The sequence below is a fragment of the Dermacentor andersoni genome, chromosome 5 (assembly GCF_023375885.2).
Source record: "Dermacentor andersoni chromosome 5, qqDerAnde1_hic_scaffold, whole genome shotgun sequence".
Lineage (NCBI taxonomy): Eukaryota > Metazoa > Arthropoda > Arachnida > Ixodida > Ixodidae > Dermacentor > Dermacentor andersoni.
The window spans coordinates 194,299,439-194,314,205 of NC_092818.1; the positions used below are offsets into that span (position 1 = coordinate 194,299,439).

Here is a 14,767-nt window from a genome sequence, read left to right on the forward strand (position 1 = left end):
TAGAAAGTTTAGCGCGCTCCAGCTGTTGCGAACTATACCAGCCAGCTCTGGTTTCATCACGCCTTCGTCTCACCGAAAATATGACATATCCCTTGCTCCGTCCCCCGGTACAGCACGTCGCAGCGGTTTAGTTGCGATGTCGTTCTGATGGCTCGAACCCGCAACCTATATGCCTTAGGTGGCGGATTCGATTCCCTGCCGCGGCGGTAGCGTTCTGATTGGGACGGAATATGACTGAGCTATATTTTGTAACGTTACAAAGTAACTGGCTAGGAGAAACGCTGTAGCGGATCGTTCCGGATACAAGTTTGACTGCCTTTAGTTCCTTATCGTGCAGAAGTATACGACCATTTTGGCACTCAGTCGGCAGCCAAGTACGGCCGCTGAGGCTGGGAATCAAACCCTTGACATCGTGCTCAAGAGCAGAACACGCCACTGGGCCACTACGACGGGTCCGGGGGTCGTACACAAAAAAAAGATGAGGGTGGAGGGGACGCTAGTATAATGCGTTTTAGGCATGCTTTAAAGGAACAATGTGGTATTTTAAACTGAAATGGTAAATTTAATTTCTGGACTATGGTAAACGTGAGAGGAGTATTAATAGACCGGTAAAGACGCTAAACCAATAGCCAAGCGTGGAGTACTAAGTTTGATTTTTACGAAGTTTTCTAAAAAAGTGCTGAAATATGCGATAATATTTTTAAGTCCCTGACACCATACCGACGTAACGGTATTGCTCTTCAGGCGCGAATATATATAGGACATTTTAACTGAGCTTTCCCGCCAAATACACGCAAATAAAGTGTTGAAGATATACTTGAAGGGAATCTGAGGTAATGAACGTTGGCCCCTGTTCTTCGGGACGGTAAGCGTCATCACTCGATCGCTTCCGTCGCCTCCGAGATCGCACCGGCGCACCTTTAGAGGCGCTCCGCTGTGATATCGAAGGCCACGAGGCAGCCAATTGGTCGTGGTCTCAATTCACGCCCAAAGGATTTGCAACGCGGGGTCTTCGTCACGCCAGTGTTGTGGCCACGGGTGCTGGCGGTAATAGAATGCATGCATGCACTTTATTCATGTGTGTCTTTGGCGCACGACAGCGCCCGTATTTAGTCAGTAAGCGAATGTTCCTATACAACTGCGAGCTTTACTTTGTGCAATAATCTACTACCTTGCTATTGGTGTCGATTCTGCGCCCTTCGGCGGAAACTGCGGCTTTTCTTTTTCTAGAGAACGATTCCTTCAAAACAAGAATGTAACCCTCTACGATCCCGCAATAATTTCTAGCGAAAATTCAGCAAGAAATCATATGTAGTAAATCACATGTAGTTTACAGTGGAATTACTCAAGTCGCGCAAATATTTATTTATTTATTTATTTATTTCTTTATTTATTTATTTATTTATTTATTTATTTATTTATTTATTTATTTATTTATTTATCTATTTATTTATTTATTTTGAATTCCCTAAAGGCCCCGAAAGGCATTACATAGGAAGGGGGGGGGGGATAGAATTCACACATGATATGTCAACAGAATAAAAACAACTGAAGACAACAATCAAGCACAGCTTTTAGTAAAAGATACAGTTTGGGAAAAAAAAAGGAGAAATAGAAACGAAAAGAAATTAGGGTGAGAGTACAATTCACATTTCCTATACATGGAACGCTTCAACAAGGCACACACGGCAGGTGGGTGTTGGAAAAATACACATTAAAAAAATTGTATATATATAGAACAGGCCAGGCAAGAAGTGGCAGCTGAACATTTTATACATTTAAAAATGTGTGCAGGCCAGATTGGAAGGGAGACGGCTCAGTAATTGTTACAATGTCTTGGGGTAGGGCGTTTTATTCAATCACTGATAACACCAAAGGGGAATTTTTGAATTTTTTGGTCCTAGCAAATATGGGAGACACTTTGCATACATGGTCATTACGGTTGGACAGATAATGGGTGGGCAAGATGGGAGCAGATGAAAAAGATGAACCGCAATAGTAAAGGGAGTGAAAGAAAGCCAGAGGGAAATATTTCCGTCGTGTGCCAAGATCCCGAAGATTAAGGGTCTGCTTTAACGCAGACACACTTTGATATGGAGAGCAGGAGCGCAAAATAAAGCGGACAGCCTTATTTTGAATTGATTCGATGCAATCAGAAAGGTTAACTGTGCGAGGGTTCCAAATAATTGAGGCGTAATCGAGGGTTGCTCGAAATGTATGCACGAAGTGTTGTGTCACTGTTTGCAAGGTACTGCCGGTGCTTTAAAAAGCCAAGTTATTTTAGTGCCTTGTTAGTAATATGCTCAAAATGCATGGCCCAGCTTAAATCAGAAGTAAGAATAACGCCCAGGTATTTAAAAGAAGAGGTTCGTTCGAGTATGCAATTGCGTAGAGTGTATACGTTGGACGGAAAGCTTAACTTGGAAGAAAATGTCATGACCCTAGTTTTATCTGCACTCATTTCCATCTTCTATACTTCTGGAGTTATTACTGCAGCGACATGACAGATACTCTATAGAAAGCAGCATCGAAGACGTTTCTTCTTTTTTTTTTTCGTTTGCTATCGACGACAAGGTACTTATGATGACTCTTCGAAAAATGCTTCACGCTTTACGATGTCAGATACGGTAAAATAACTTTATGAACAAAAGTAATATTATCATAGACGGGCACTACAAACCAGTGTTGCTGCTTTTATTCCTAACCTCTCGCCAAATATTAACGCCTAAAAATTACCATGTATAATGCAGTTTTTGCAAAAAGCATATTCAATTTGAAATTCACAAAAAAAAAAGCAAAAAGAAAACGCTATCGTGTAGATGGCAATTTTTGTAGCTAATGAAGCTTAAATTTGTTGAGTAGAGCAAGATATTGTGCCTGTTGATGTTGGTTCATCTCGTGATGCGCTGAGTGTATACAACTGAGTGAAACTACTCATCACGATAGAACAAACCAGACAAGGACGAAAGAACGCTGTTTGTTTATATTTGTCAGGGTGAGTCCTGTCGGTTTCACTCATTCGTGCTCGGGGCCATTACAATGTTAAGCTTACATTCGCTGGCGGTAAGTGCGTCCTTGTAGATGACAGCCTCCGGTATTCTGGTGCTGCGCTAAAACCGAAACCCGTCGTGCAGGTGCACTTGCACGGCACAGACACCAAGGCGCTGCACAAGCGGTTCCCGGCCAAGATCCTCCCCAAGGAGTTCGGAGGAACCAAGGGCCCCTTCGACGCCTCCATGTGCTACGAGAAGCTCAAGAGGAAGGAGGCTGCGTTCGCCGAAGACTTCGAGTACGGCTACGTCTAGGAGAGCCACCGTCGTCTCGCGCGAACGGCAGCGCCCGCTTCGTCTGCCACTCAAAGACGCGATACACGGCACGCGTTGGCGTTTATTGTGGCGTATACTGCGCATTGCTTTCAATTTAATGTAAACTACTAAAACACATTTATAATGTGAGATAGTGTAAGATCACACGGAATGTTTTAAGTTTCGAGCGTTTCTTCTTTATTTTTCCGGCATCGACTCTACGAACGTTTCCAGTAGCTGAATTAAACCGACGGAGCGACTTGAACAAAGCATCTTCTTCCCTCGGCCGAAGCGGCACGGGGTCGCCCGGGCACACGTACGAAGGGCCGCCTCGGCTCCGGCACTCGCGCGCCGAGGCAAACCAAAGATCAGCCACCACTCCCGATGGAGCACGCTAAGCGCGCCCATCAAAATAAAGTATTTAACACAAAATTTTCTTCCGCACACTTTATCCGATGGAATGTGCCATAGCAGCCGACCTTATGTCATCGAGTTTCACTCACGCTTACCGACGAAACCCGGGAGTGATGCGACGTACAACTGCAGAGCGTCGAATTTCGCTATTGAGGGCGAGGACTTACGGAGTCACCATCTGGCGGAAGCGCCTCCCTTGCGTAGTATGAGGGATAACGCGGCGTGCTCCTCAAAGGTTTGGCTTACGTCGCTCAATAAAAATACCACGCGACAGCCCTCCTGGACATTTCTGTAAGTACTCTCAAAACGAGGGAAGTTTTTTACTGACAAAATAATCTTGGGCAAACTGAAAGCACAGGATCGTTTAAAGACGCCATCTTTTTACCGAATACGTATTGTAGGAGTTGAGGAGGACGTCGGGATCAAAAACTTGGGAGGTTTATTTGCATTATTTACAGTGAGAGTCAATTAACAGTCGTAGAGTCATTACGGGCCGGCAGCAACTCGGTCGCTGCGGCCCGTGGCAAGAAGCTCGAAAGAGATGAATCAAGGAATGCTGTAGGAATGCTCCCTTGCTGCTCCCGGTCTGCGTCTTTTAAGCCCTTCGGTGTCTCGAAGACACGTCACGTTCGGCCAATGGAGAGCCCGCTCAGGTGACGCCATTTTCGGCCAATCGGCGAGCCCGCTCGGGTGTCGTCATTTTCGGCCAATGGTAGGCGCCTGTGCGATGGAGTCACACCCGGCGAAGAGAGTCGCTGCTCGTGTGTTTGTCCGAGGGCTTTCTTCTCCCTGCGGTCTTGCCTTGCTGACTTGCAATGCGCCGTCACAAAAGATGGATGGGGGCGACGCCGCCAGGTTTTCACGGCGCATTACAGCCGTCTTGCTTCGGGACCCACTTTACCCGCAACAGTGCCAGGCTCTCGCTTCACTTTCGGGAAGAGTCAAGCAGTGAATAGCTCCACCGGCTGCACACGAAGTGAGGTCCGCCAACTTGTTTGCACGTGCCGTGCCTCAGGAATGTGGTATCCGTGCTTCTGCGCTCCTTAATTACCTGTGGTGCGATTCGATGTGGTCTGGGGAACTCGAAGTAGGCTCAGGAAACGGTCCCGTATCTAACAGTATACAGTGAAAGCCACTGCGCGCGGTCGCCGCGATGGAGTCTCCCGAACCGGCTTGCGTGAAAGGTCGGCAACCGCTGAGCGCAAACTATGTGAAATATTTTCTTATAGGGGGCGGTCTGTATAACCAAATGGCGCATAACAGAACGAAGCCTCAATGCATGCAGCGATCGCACGGGTTCGCGGCGATTAACTGCGCGTCTGCATGCTTATGTCCGCGCACAATGTTTCGCTTTCATTGAGAGCGTTTTCGCACTGTGTTCTGAGCTTTAGCCCGTGCAATATGAGCATTTGACAGTCCACAAGCAACCACTGTTGTGTGGACGTTATCAGAGCTGTTCAAAAACAATTTCGTTTTAACAAGGGACTTCGACGCCCAAACCGGGAAAACCGCGCAGCCTCGATCAATTACGACCAATCTCGCTCACATCTTGCCTGGGCAACCTTTTTGAACGAATTGTGCTCACTCGAATAGAACAACACATGGAGGAACATGGACTACACCCCAATTGCATGTACGGATTCCGGAAAGGCATGTCAGCACAGGATGTCTTTCTCCTTCTCAAGGAAGAAGTCCTCAACCCACAACCGTGCAGAAACAACAACATACTCCTAGCCCTCGACGTGGAAAAAGCCTTTGATAATATAGCACACGAAACCATCCTAGATGGCCTCGCCGCCATAGGATGCGGGGAGCGAGTATATCAGTATACCGCGGCTTTTCTCAGTCAGCAGCCCGCATAGGTATAGCAGGTATATAATCAGACATATATGATCTACCGCAGAAGGGTACTCCGCAAGGATCAATAATATCTCCTTTGTTCTTCAACATCGAACTTAGAAAACTTGCTTTACAACTGAAAAACATCCCAAAACTCGGATGTGCCTTCTATGCCGACGATGTCACCCTATGGGCAACCAAGGGTTCATACGGCGACAGAAAAAACGCACTACTCACAGCTATCGGACACATCGAGTCATACCTAACCACAGCAGGAATGAGATGTGCCCCACACAAGTCGGAGTACTTCAAGTCCGGGCCAAGCAAGCTAAGAAACATCGAGCCCCGCCAATACATCTCGACATTGCCGGGCAACCTATAAAGCGCGTCCCAACACCACGCTTACTAGGCATGCACGCCCAGGAGAACAACGGCATAAAGGTAGCCTCAGAGAAATTGAATCACGTTATAAGAAGCATCGCATCACTCATCGCTAGAGTAGCGCGCAGCAAAGATGGTTTCACAGAGGATGAAACCTTAAGACTGGTACAAGCCCTCGTCATCAGCCGTGTCACGTACGCACTCCCGTATCAAGTCAAGCGCAAAAGTGAGACAGGGCGCATGGACACTCTTATAAGATCGGCGCACAAAACGGCCTTACAGCTACCGTCAAGCACAAGCACAAAGAAATTACTAGCGCGAAGGGGTATACAACACCTTTGAGGAGCTAGCAAGTGCAACGCTCATAACGCAGAGGGAGCGCCTCAACAAGACACAACAGGGAAGGCACCTTCTTCAACGGCTAGGGTACCCGCTGACACCCTAGTACTGCAAAGAAAAAAACACAACTCCAGCCTAACCACACTAGAGATAACATTGTAGTAGACCCTATCCCCAAGAACATGCACCCCACCCACAATCAAGAGAGAAGCGCGTGCCCGCATGCTGCACCAATGCTGTTTCAGAGACCCAGATACATACTACACGGACTCCCGTATCCCTCGTCGCCACGTCGTGGGCCCAAATACACAATCGCCGTCGTCAATCAGGGGAACCTGGTAGCCTCTGCCTCCATCCGCGCCACATGCAGCGCAGCAGCAGAAGCAGCAGCGATCGCTCTCGCACTTCGCGACGCCGAGAGCAAGGGAATGTCCGCCCGCGTCCTTACAGACTCACACGCGGCGTGTCATTTATACATGAATGGAACACTCCCTATACAAGCTATTCGAATCCTGGGCCACTCACTAAAATGGAACCACGGTATCGTCTGCTGCCCCGGGCACGAAGGCCTGCGCGGCAACGAAGAGGCGGACTGCGCAGCTCGAGGTCTCACTAGCCGAGCGGCAGGCCACACGGTTCTTCAGCCCCCGAGAGACCGACGAGCAACCCACGAGTTATTAACCACAAGTCAACAAATACTACAGGACCAACGTCTCGAAAGAACACAATACACTCCCCCACACAAAGCTCTCAATAAACTCCAGGCAAGGGACTGGCGCCGCCTGCAAACGAACACATACCCACACTTGTCTCGTCTACACGCAATCTCCCCAGACAGATATACGTCCCGGACATGTCCCTGGTGTAGCAACCACACAGCGACACTCGCGCACATAACACACGAATGCATCGACCACCCGGGTGACGCAGTTTCGCCACGAGTCACAGCACACACACTCACTACGTGATCATCATCATTTATTGACCCTTAAGGACCCTTTTCAGGGTATTACATAAGGGGGGTGGGGCAAAAGCATCAAGAAATACTATTGTCATTATTATACAATGGTTAACTCCTTAGTATAACGGTAAACAAAACTTAGTATACATGCTAGTAGACGACGGGCAAGAAAAATTAAAAAAACAAAAATAAAGTAAGGTACGAACCGGAAGTAGAAATGGCAACACAACCGGTAATATAACAGAAAAGTGAAAAAAGAAAGAACTTAGACGTTAGAGTAACAGCATAGTACTGGTAGGCTAAGGGTTTAGAAAACATGACAAGAGGTGTCTAAATTTATCTGGATTACTTTCATTTACTATGCTGTTGGGTAGCGCGTTCCACAATTCAATAGCACTGGGTAAGAAAGAGTTGTTGAAGGCATTAGAGGAACCATGGAGACGTTGTAGACTCAGGTTGTTAAAGAGTCGCTTAGAAAAGCGGTTGGGCGGAAGTAAGAAAGTGTTCCTGAGATGTGGAAAATTGTAATAGAGTTTGTGGAAAAGGGAAAGTTGTGAAATCTTCCTACGAAGTGCTAGGCTAGGGATGCTGAGGGATGATTTAATGCCGCTTATACTTGTATGCCAGTCATAGTTTGAAACGATAAAACGTGCTGCGCGATTCTGCATTGCTTCGAGCGAGTTAGTAAGATAGGACTGGTGAGGGTTCCAAATTGCTGAGGCATACTCAAGTTTAGTCCGAATGAATGTTTCATAGGCAAGCTTGCGTACGGGAACAGGAGACAGAAAAATCGATCTTTTAAGTAGGCCAAGTGATTTAGAACAGTCGTTTATAAGTTGAGTTATGTGTGCAGACCATGTAAGCTGATTAGTGATAGTAACGCCTACATAACGGTAAGAGTCAACTTTAGTCAAGGGTGTGGAATAAAGAAAGAACTGGTGGTTAATGGGAGGCTAATCTTGGGAGGCGATACTCTCCGAACTGGACCTGGGAAGCCAACTGGCGACCCCCGACCAGGCCTGGCGAGCCGCGATCGCCAGTGGAGCCCTGTAAGAGGGATCAACCTAGGAATAAACACCGCAACGGTTTCTGCAATAATAAAGTTCCATCCTCCTCCTCCTCCTCAACGCCTACGGCAACTGTGATGTGCGCGCCGGCACATCACAGTCTTTATTAGGAATGCCTGCTGAACGATTAGCCTTCTCCTGTAAGGGAGGCGTCACCATGACGCGGTCATGACGTCTTCCCGGCGTGTGGCGCCTTTGCTCCGGCCGTGGCCGCACTACTCCCTTTGGTCGACCGCGCCTGCCCCTCTATTGGGGTGGCAGCCTCCCTCCGGTTTCACTCGGTCGTTGCCTTTTGAGGGCCGCCGAGATCTGCTGGACGGCCTGGGCTTGGACCTATTGATCGCAGCACCTCTTTGCGGCCTCGAGCCGCGGCGGGATCGTTGTCATCGTTGCTACTTCGTGCGGATTCTTGGCACACTCCCAAAGGTTATGAGCTGCAGTAGTTTTTTTCTTTCGGCATACACAACACAGGTCACTCACATAAACACTCGGACACACGTGCCTCATCAGCACCGGGGTGACTAACGACCCCGTCTGGCGTTGTCGATAGAACACTTACGTTCCTACGTCAACACTACGTCAATAACATTTCCTTACGTGCGTTAATTCATAACACAAACATGACCATATGCCATGCCTTTGTTTAATGTGATTCTTTCATTTGTGCTTCTTACGTTAGCCAGGCAGCGAGCGCGGGCCAAACGTCTCAGTGCGCGTTTTCTGCTACTCACCGTACATCGCAGTCCCGGTGCCGTAGCAGAAACCTTCCTCGCGTCTGTGCTTGCTGCATACCCGAGTTGTAGCCGGCTGTTTGCCGGTCCTTTCGCCAGCCAAGCTTTACGCATCTTCTTGTCTTGCGGCTACGTGTGAATAATGCTGACACCGGGCTCCGTTGCGTACGTCCGGCACTGCGGCACCGAGCAGTAGCCTACCATGCTGCACACCCCAAAGGCACCCACTACCTATTATTGATTTCAAATGTTGTCAAGCAGACACCCAAGGCGCGAAAGCCTCACCACTTAATCAGAACCGCAGCGCCAGGTGGGACTTTATTTTGTTTTCAGCTCGCTTCGGCGCTTTCGAAGCAGCCGACGCGGCCTCTGTGTCCACGTGATCCCTCATGCCACGTCACGCCGACGGTGGCGCCAGCTTTTCCAGTGTCGGCGCCAGTTTTCCGCCGTCGTTGCTTAGTGGCTATGGTGTTCGGCTGCTAAGCACGGTTGCGGGATCGAATCCCAGCCCCGGTGGCCGCGTTTAAAGGGGGGCGAAATGCAAAAAAACACCCATGCACTTAGATTTAGGTGCACGTTAAAGAACCCCAGGTGGTCCACATTTCCAAAGTCCCCCACTATGGCGTGCCTCATAATCAGGTCATGGTATTGACACGTAAAACTTCATAATGTAATCTTTAATAAATTACATGTTCGTCCTCCAGGTCTTCATCACCGCTGCTGCCTTCGTCGACATACACCTCTTTTTCATTATTGTTGGCTTCGACAGCATCGCCGGTCGTCAGTTCCGAACGAGTGCATTCAACCCCGTCACTCCCAAGTTAGTTGAACAACCATATACTCGCAGCTCCCTTGGACGCAATCACAATTTTTCCACCTAGTAGCGTTTGTAAGAAACTAACGAAAGGAGCGCAGTGTCAGTGTTTGAGAGCGCGACTACTACTCTCCCACATTCAGCCCCATTCACATGGATGGGATATCTTAAATTTTATAGCATTTTACGAGCTCGCGCAAAGGGAGTCATCGGCATTCTCTTTGGCTACTCACCAGAAACAGCGCTTCAGTTCTGCAGCTGCTCAGCTCGGTGTCTTGCTTATTAGCTCAATAATCTACATCTTTTACGCGGTTTCTTGGAGGCATGGTTGACAGAGCTATTGTATATTGCCGTACAAAAATTTAGGGTGAAATTCAGCTGCTTTTCTAGAGAACGTTTACTAAGGCTGTCAAATTTCAACAGGTCGTTTTTAGAACGTCGACAAGGATTCCTCGAAACAGCTCAAGTAACAGCATTATACGATAAATTGAGTCTTGTTTAACGTTTAGTGGGTAATATACAATTTGAAAACTACGTCTTTCCGCACGGTGTGGTGTATGTATGCTCAAAAACCCAAAGTGATAGCAACATAACTCGCGTGCTTGAACGTCTTGTATTGCAGCAGTGGCCGCACTTCGAATTGAATCGAGATATTGATATGGATGGATGGAAACAACTTTATTCTGAATCCGGCAAATTTGACGACCCGGGCTCAGGTCTCCCATGAGGGGACTTCGAGGCCTTGCCTTGTCGCCGCCTCTCGGGCTTGCTGGACAGCCCACTCTTGTGTCTTGAGGTTGGAGCTGCGCAGTGCGGCGGCCCACTTCGACGCAAGAGCCTCCGGAGCTACTGTCATTGTAGTTGATGCAACCCGACACTCCCACAACATGTGTGACAGCGTCGCTCTAGTGTCCTGACATAATTTGCAAAGAGCAGTCGGGTATTGCGCGGGGAAAATGTGCTGCAATCGCACCGGACTGGGGAATGTTTGTGTTTGCAATTGTCGCCAGATGACTGCCTGGCGACGTTTCAGCATGGGGTGAGGTGGGGGCAGCAACCGCCTGCCTAGCTGGTAGTGCTTGGTGATGTCATTGTACCTGACCAGGCGTTCTCGCGTGTTTTGAGCCACCAGTTCCGAACTCGAAGAGGCGGTCTCCGATTCTGCGCGGCGGGTCAGTTCTCGCGCAGAGCGGTGTGCTACCTCGTTCAAGTTAATGAGGCCCTCATCGGTGGGGGTGGCTACGTGCGCTGGAAACCATATGATGGCGGTGTTATCGAAGTGCTGTCGACCAGCTTTCCTTAGAATCTGGAGAGCTTCGGAGGAAATGCGCCCCCGCGCGTAGTTGCGAACTGCGGATTGTGAGTCGCTAAAAACTACCTCGCAGAGGGGGTCGGTAAGCGCAAGCGCAATCGCTACCTCTTCTGCTGTTTCGGGGTATTCCGTTGCGACACTACACGCGTGCGTAAGCCGGGAGCTAACGTCTACGACTACCGCCGTGAATCGGTGTTCTCGTGTGTATTCTGCGGCGTCTACAAAGCGCGTAGTCCTCTTTCCACCCAAGGAGCGCAGCAGTGCCTTGGCACGGGCCTGGCGTCGGCCCCGATTAAATTCGGGGTGCATGTTTCGAGGTATAGGGGCGACAATCAGCGTGTCGCTGAGGTCAGGTGGAATGACCTGTTGATATGCTATAGCAACAGCACAGATATTGTGAGATTTATGAGAGTGCAACGAGCGGGTTGTGAAACACCCCGACGAGCGAGCGGGCGGCGGTGCGGCTGCTCGGAGTCGGTCACACCCTGCTGCCACGCTGTCGGCGATCAGACGCAGACGCTGCGAGGGGCCGGTTTCTGTCATAGTGCGACCGAAAATGCTGAGAACTCTCATGGGAACGGGCTTGATTTTGTTGACAGAGTTAGCTGCGCGTGGAAAGAAAACGTTTCTGACCGTATCACGTGTATATGGAAAAAAAATTTTCCCCAGAACTTTTCCTAACAGCATGATTTGAACCTCCGAGCCCCGCGTATTACACACCTTGCGGATACGGTAACCACAGTGCCATCACACATGTTAGCTATTCGCGGCCCACAGAAATAGACCGATTTTACCATATCTGCTGCGGAAAACCCTGCGGTGGCAGCAACCAAGAAATATTCTGTTTAAAGTGCGCAAAATCCCGTGCTTATTTCATCATGTTCAAGATTACTTTGATCGCCGAAGAATATTAACGATAACTAAATTGAGAACTTCTCTTCCAAGCTTTAAATGTGGTAAGACTTCAGTAGAGTCACACCCGAATTAAAGAATTAGTGTGTCATCCAGTACTATACTATACCATGTCACGCTTCCACTATGAAGACCCAGTTATGACAGAAAGAGGTAACGTTTACTAACACAAGAAGAATTTCCAGCAATATGTTTTCGCTCGCAGGGAGGATGATCTCGGATAGTTTATATCTTCTCGATGTCTACGCTTTTTGCGTTTGCGTTCTCTCCAGAAGCCTTCACCTCCACAGATTCGGAGCCTGCAGCCAGAAAAAGGTCAGAAAAAAAGAGTTAAAAAATAAACGTTCAAGAAGAATCAGCCCAAAAGGCTGCATGTTGGGCTGCGTGGTTTGTCTTGAAAACGACGTCAGAGGACTGGAATGATAGGCATAGAAAGACAACAAGACGATCACATGCAAGGCGCACTCTTGGTAGTTGTCCTATGCGCTCTTCGTGTCCTCTGCCACCCACCCGGCCCCACCCGCCCCTCCTACTCTGCAAGGCATAACGAAAAAAATTCAGACACTTGAAGCGTCAAGTATTAACACTAATTCTACAGTAAAAGCTGATAATCAGCGTTCTATAAATTGTGTCAATTTAGGACGTCCAAAGGAGTAAAAAAGGTGGTATTATATACACAGCTCTGAACTGTGTGACTAATTTGTGAATACGACTTGTAGACATTTTAACGATTTCACGTAAGTTATAAACTAAAAATCATGACTCTGCGTTTTAGACACCCTAATACAGTGAATACTTCACGCATAACGAATACATTACGGAATCAGTTATACGCAGTTGCGATATCTGTATTTGTGGGAACTTACGGAGTTGCAAATTGTGTTCTTCATTTTTAGAGATTTTCGGAAATTTTTGGTAAATACTGGAGGCCCTGAATTAAAATTCTGCTTCCAAATTAATCGCCAGAATTTGACATTTTCTCTTAAATGCAAGAATATCACTCAAATCGTTCAATCTTCGTCTTACCACGTTTCACACGTATCTTAACAGGAAAATCAGGGTTCTGCTAAGCAGCGTCACACTTAGGGGTTGTAGAGATGCTTTCGTAGGCAGATGCGACAAGGCTTCCTGTGCTAAATTGCTCGTAAACACAGGTAAAACTGATAAGAAATAGAGCCCGAACTTCATGTAAGTGATAGTTCAATGTTTATAAAAGCCCGAAATAGTTTCGCGAAACTAGGAAAGCTTCAGCCGATAAAATCGGTCACAGTGTGAAGTCATGTTTTTTGTCATAAAGTAGTTAAATTTAAACAACTCCAGCAGGAATTACGTGAACGTTAGAAGCGACAGCCATGAGGGCCGGTCATGCTGCGTTTCGCTGGCAATATTCGTGTTAACTAACAAGCTTCGTGTGTTGCTTAAGACTACACAACAAATTTTAGTTACTCGCTGTGGTTGCTTAGTGGCTTCGGTCTTGCGCCGCTAAGCACCCGGCGGCCGTTTTCGATGGAGGCGAAATGTAAAAACACCCGTGTACTTAGATCTAGGTGCATGTTGTTAGGATCGGCCTGCAGGGGTACTGCTCTGTAAAATTATCTCAGCCCGCTGCAGGTGCTTCGATCGACCCGCGGTGGTGGCGTCCTTCAGAGAACCAGCGAGGACGACAGCGCTAACCGACCATGAACTTCCTTCGGAGAACTGGAGACTACGGCAGCGTTAATCCACCATGCGCCTCGTTCGGAGAATCGGCGACGGCAGCAGGACTGGCCACGTTTGGCACCCCGTGAATTGTTGGTTTATTTGCCGGGTCTACATGCTCTCTCTGCTGCAAGAAGAGCTTCCCTAACAAAAGGGTGCTTTGCGGCACGTTTTCCTCGGGCCCCAGGATTCGTCGCAGTCTGCTGACACTCGTGGCGACTACAGGAGAAAGGCAGCTCTGGAATTTAGAGGCGCCGGCTAGGGTCAGGCGTGACCACCTGGCTACGAGGACGTGCTCAACTCGGCTTCTGGGAATCCAAAGTGCGTACGTGTGTGTGTGAGCCCTCCTCCTCCAAAAAGGTGGGTCAACTTCGATGACGTTGGACGCTACGAATTGGCGGTGAACTGCCGTTTCTCTCACATAGGGATCTAGGGAGGACGGAGTGTTTATAAGCAGCTGTTTGTTGGCTGCTAGGGTGTGCTCGTCAGTGTGCTCTGTGATCGTGCTCATGAGCAGTGTGCTCGTGCTCGAGAAGCAGTGTGTTTGGAGCTTCGTGCTCGCATGTTGTATGCTTCGTCTTGCGTGCTCCATTTGGGAGTCATGCTAGACTGTCGAATGTATCGCTTGTTCTAATGTAAATATCTGTAAATAAATCCTGTACGCCTAGTTCCTCCAAAGTTTCGCCCTACGACCTACAACCCTTACAACGTTAAGGAACATTAGGTGGCCAAAATGAATTCACTACGGCATGCCTCATAATTAGATCATGGCATTGGCACCTAAAATCCCATAATTAAATTTTAAATTTTAGCAATTTGTAACCGTTGACACATTGTGCTCGTAGACAACTTTTCCAGTTGTCATCATCAATCAATCAAAGTAATTTATTAATAGCCGGGTCATGGATATATACCGTTTTACCCCGCCGCCGTGGCTTAACGGCTATGGTGTTGTGCTGCTAAGTACGAGGCCGCGGGATCGAATCCCGGCCGC

At 48.2% G+C, this 14,767-nt stretch overlaps 1 protein-coding gene across 1 annotated transcript in view; it reads right to left on the reverse strand.

Moving 5' to 3' along the window:
* Positions 1 to 12,300: 12,300 nt before the first annotated feature.
* LOC126531788 (uncharacterized) overlaps positions 12,301 to 14,767 on the reverse strand; it is an 82,340-nt gene continuing 79,873 nt past the window's right edge. The window contains exon 18 of the mRNA XM_055070587.1: positions 12,301 to 12,374. Coding sequence (XP_054926562.1) covers positions 12,301 to 12,374 — 74 coding nt within the window. The remainder of the gene's footprint in view (positions 12,375 to 14,767) is intronic.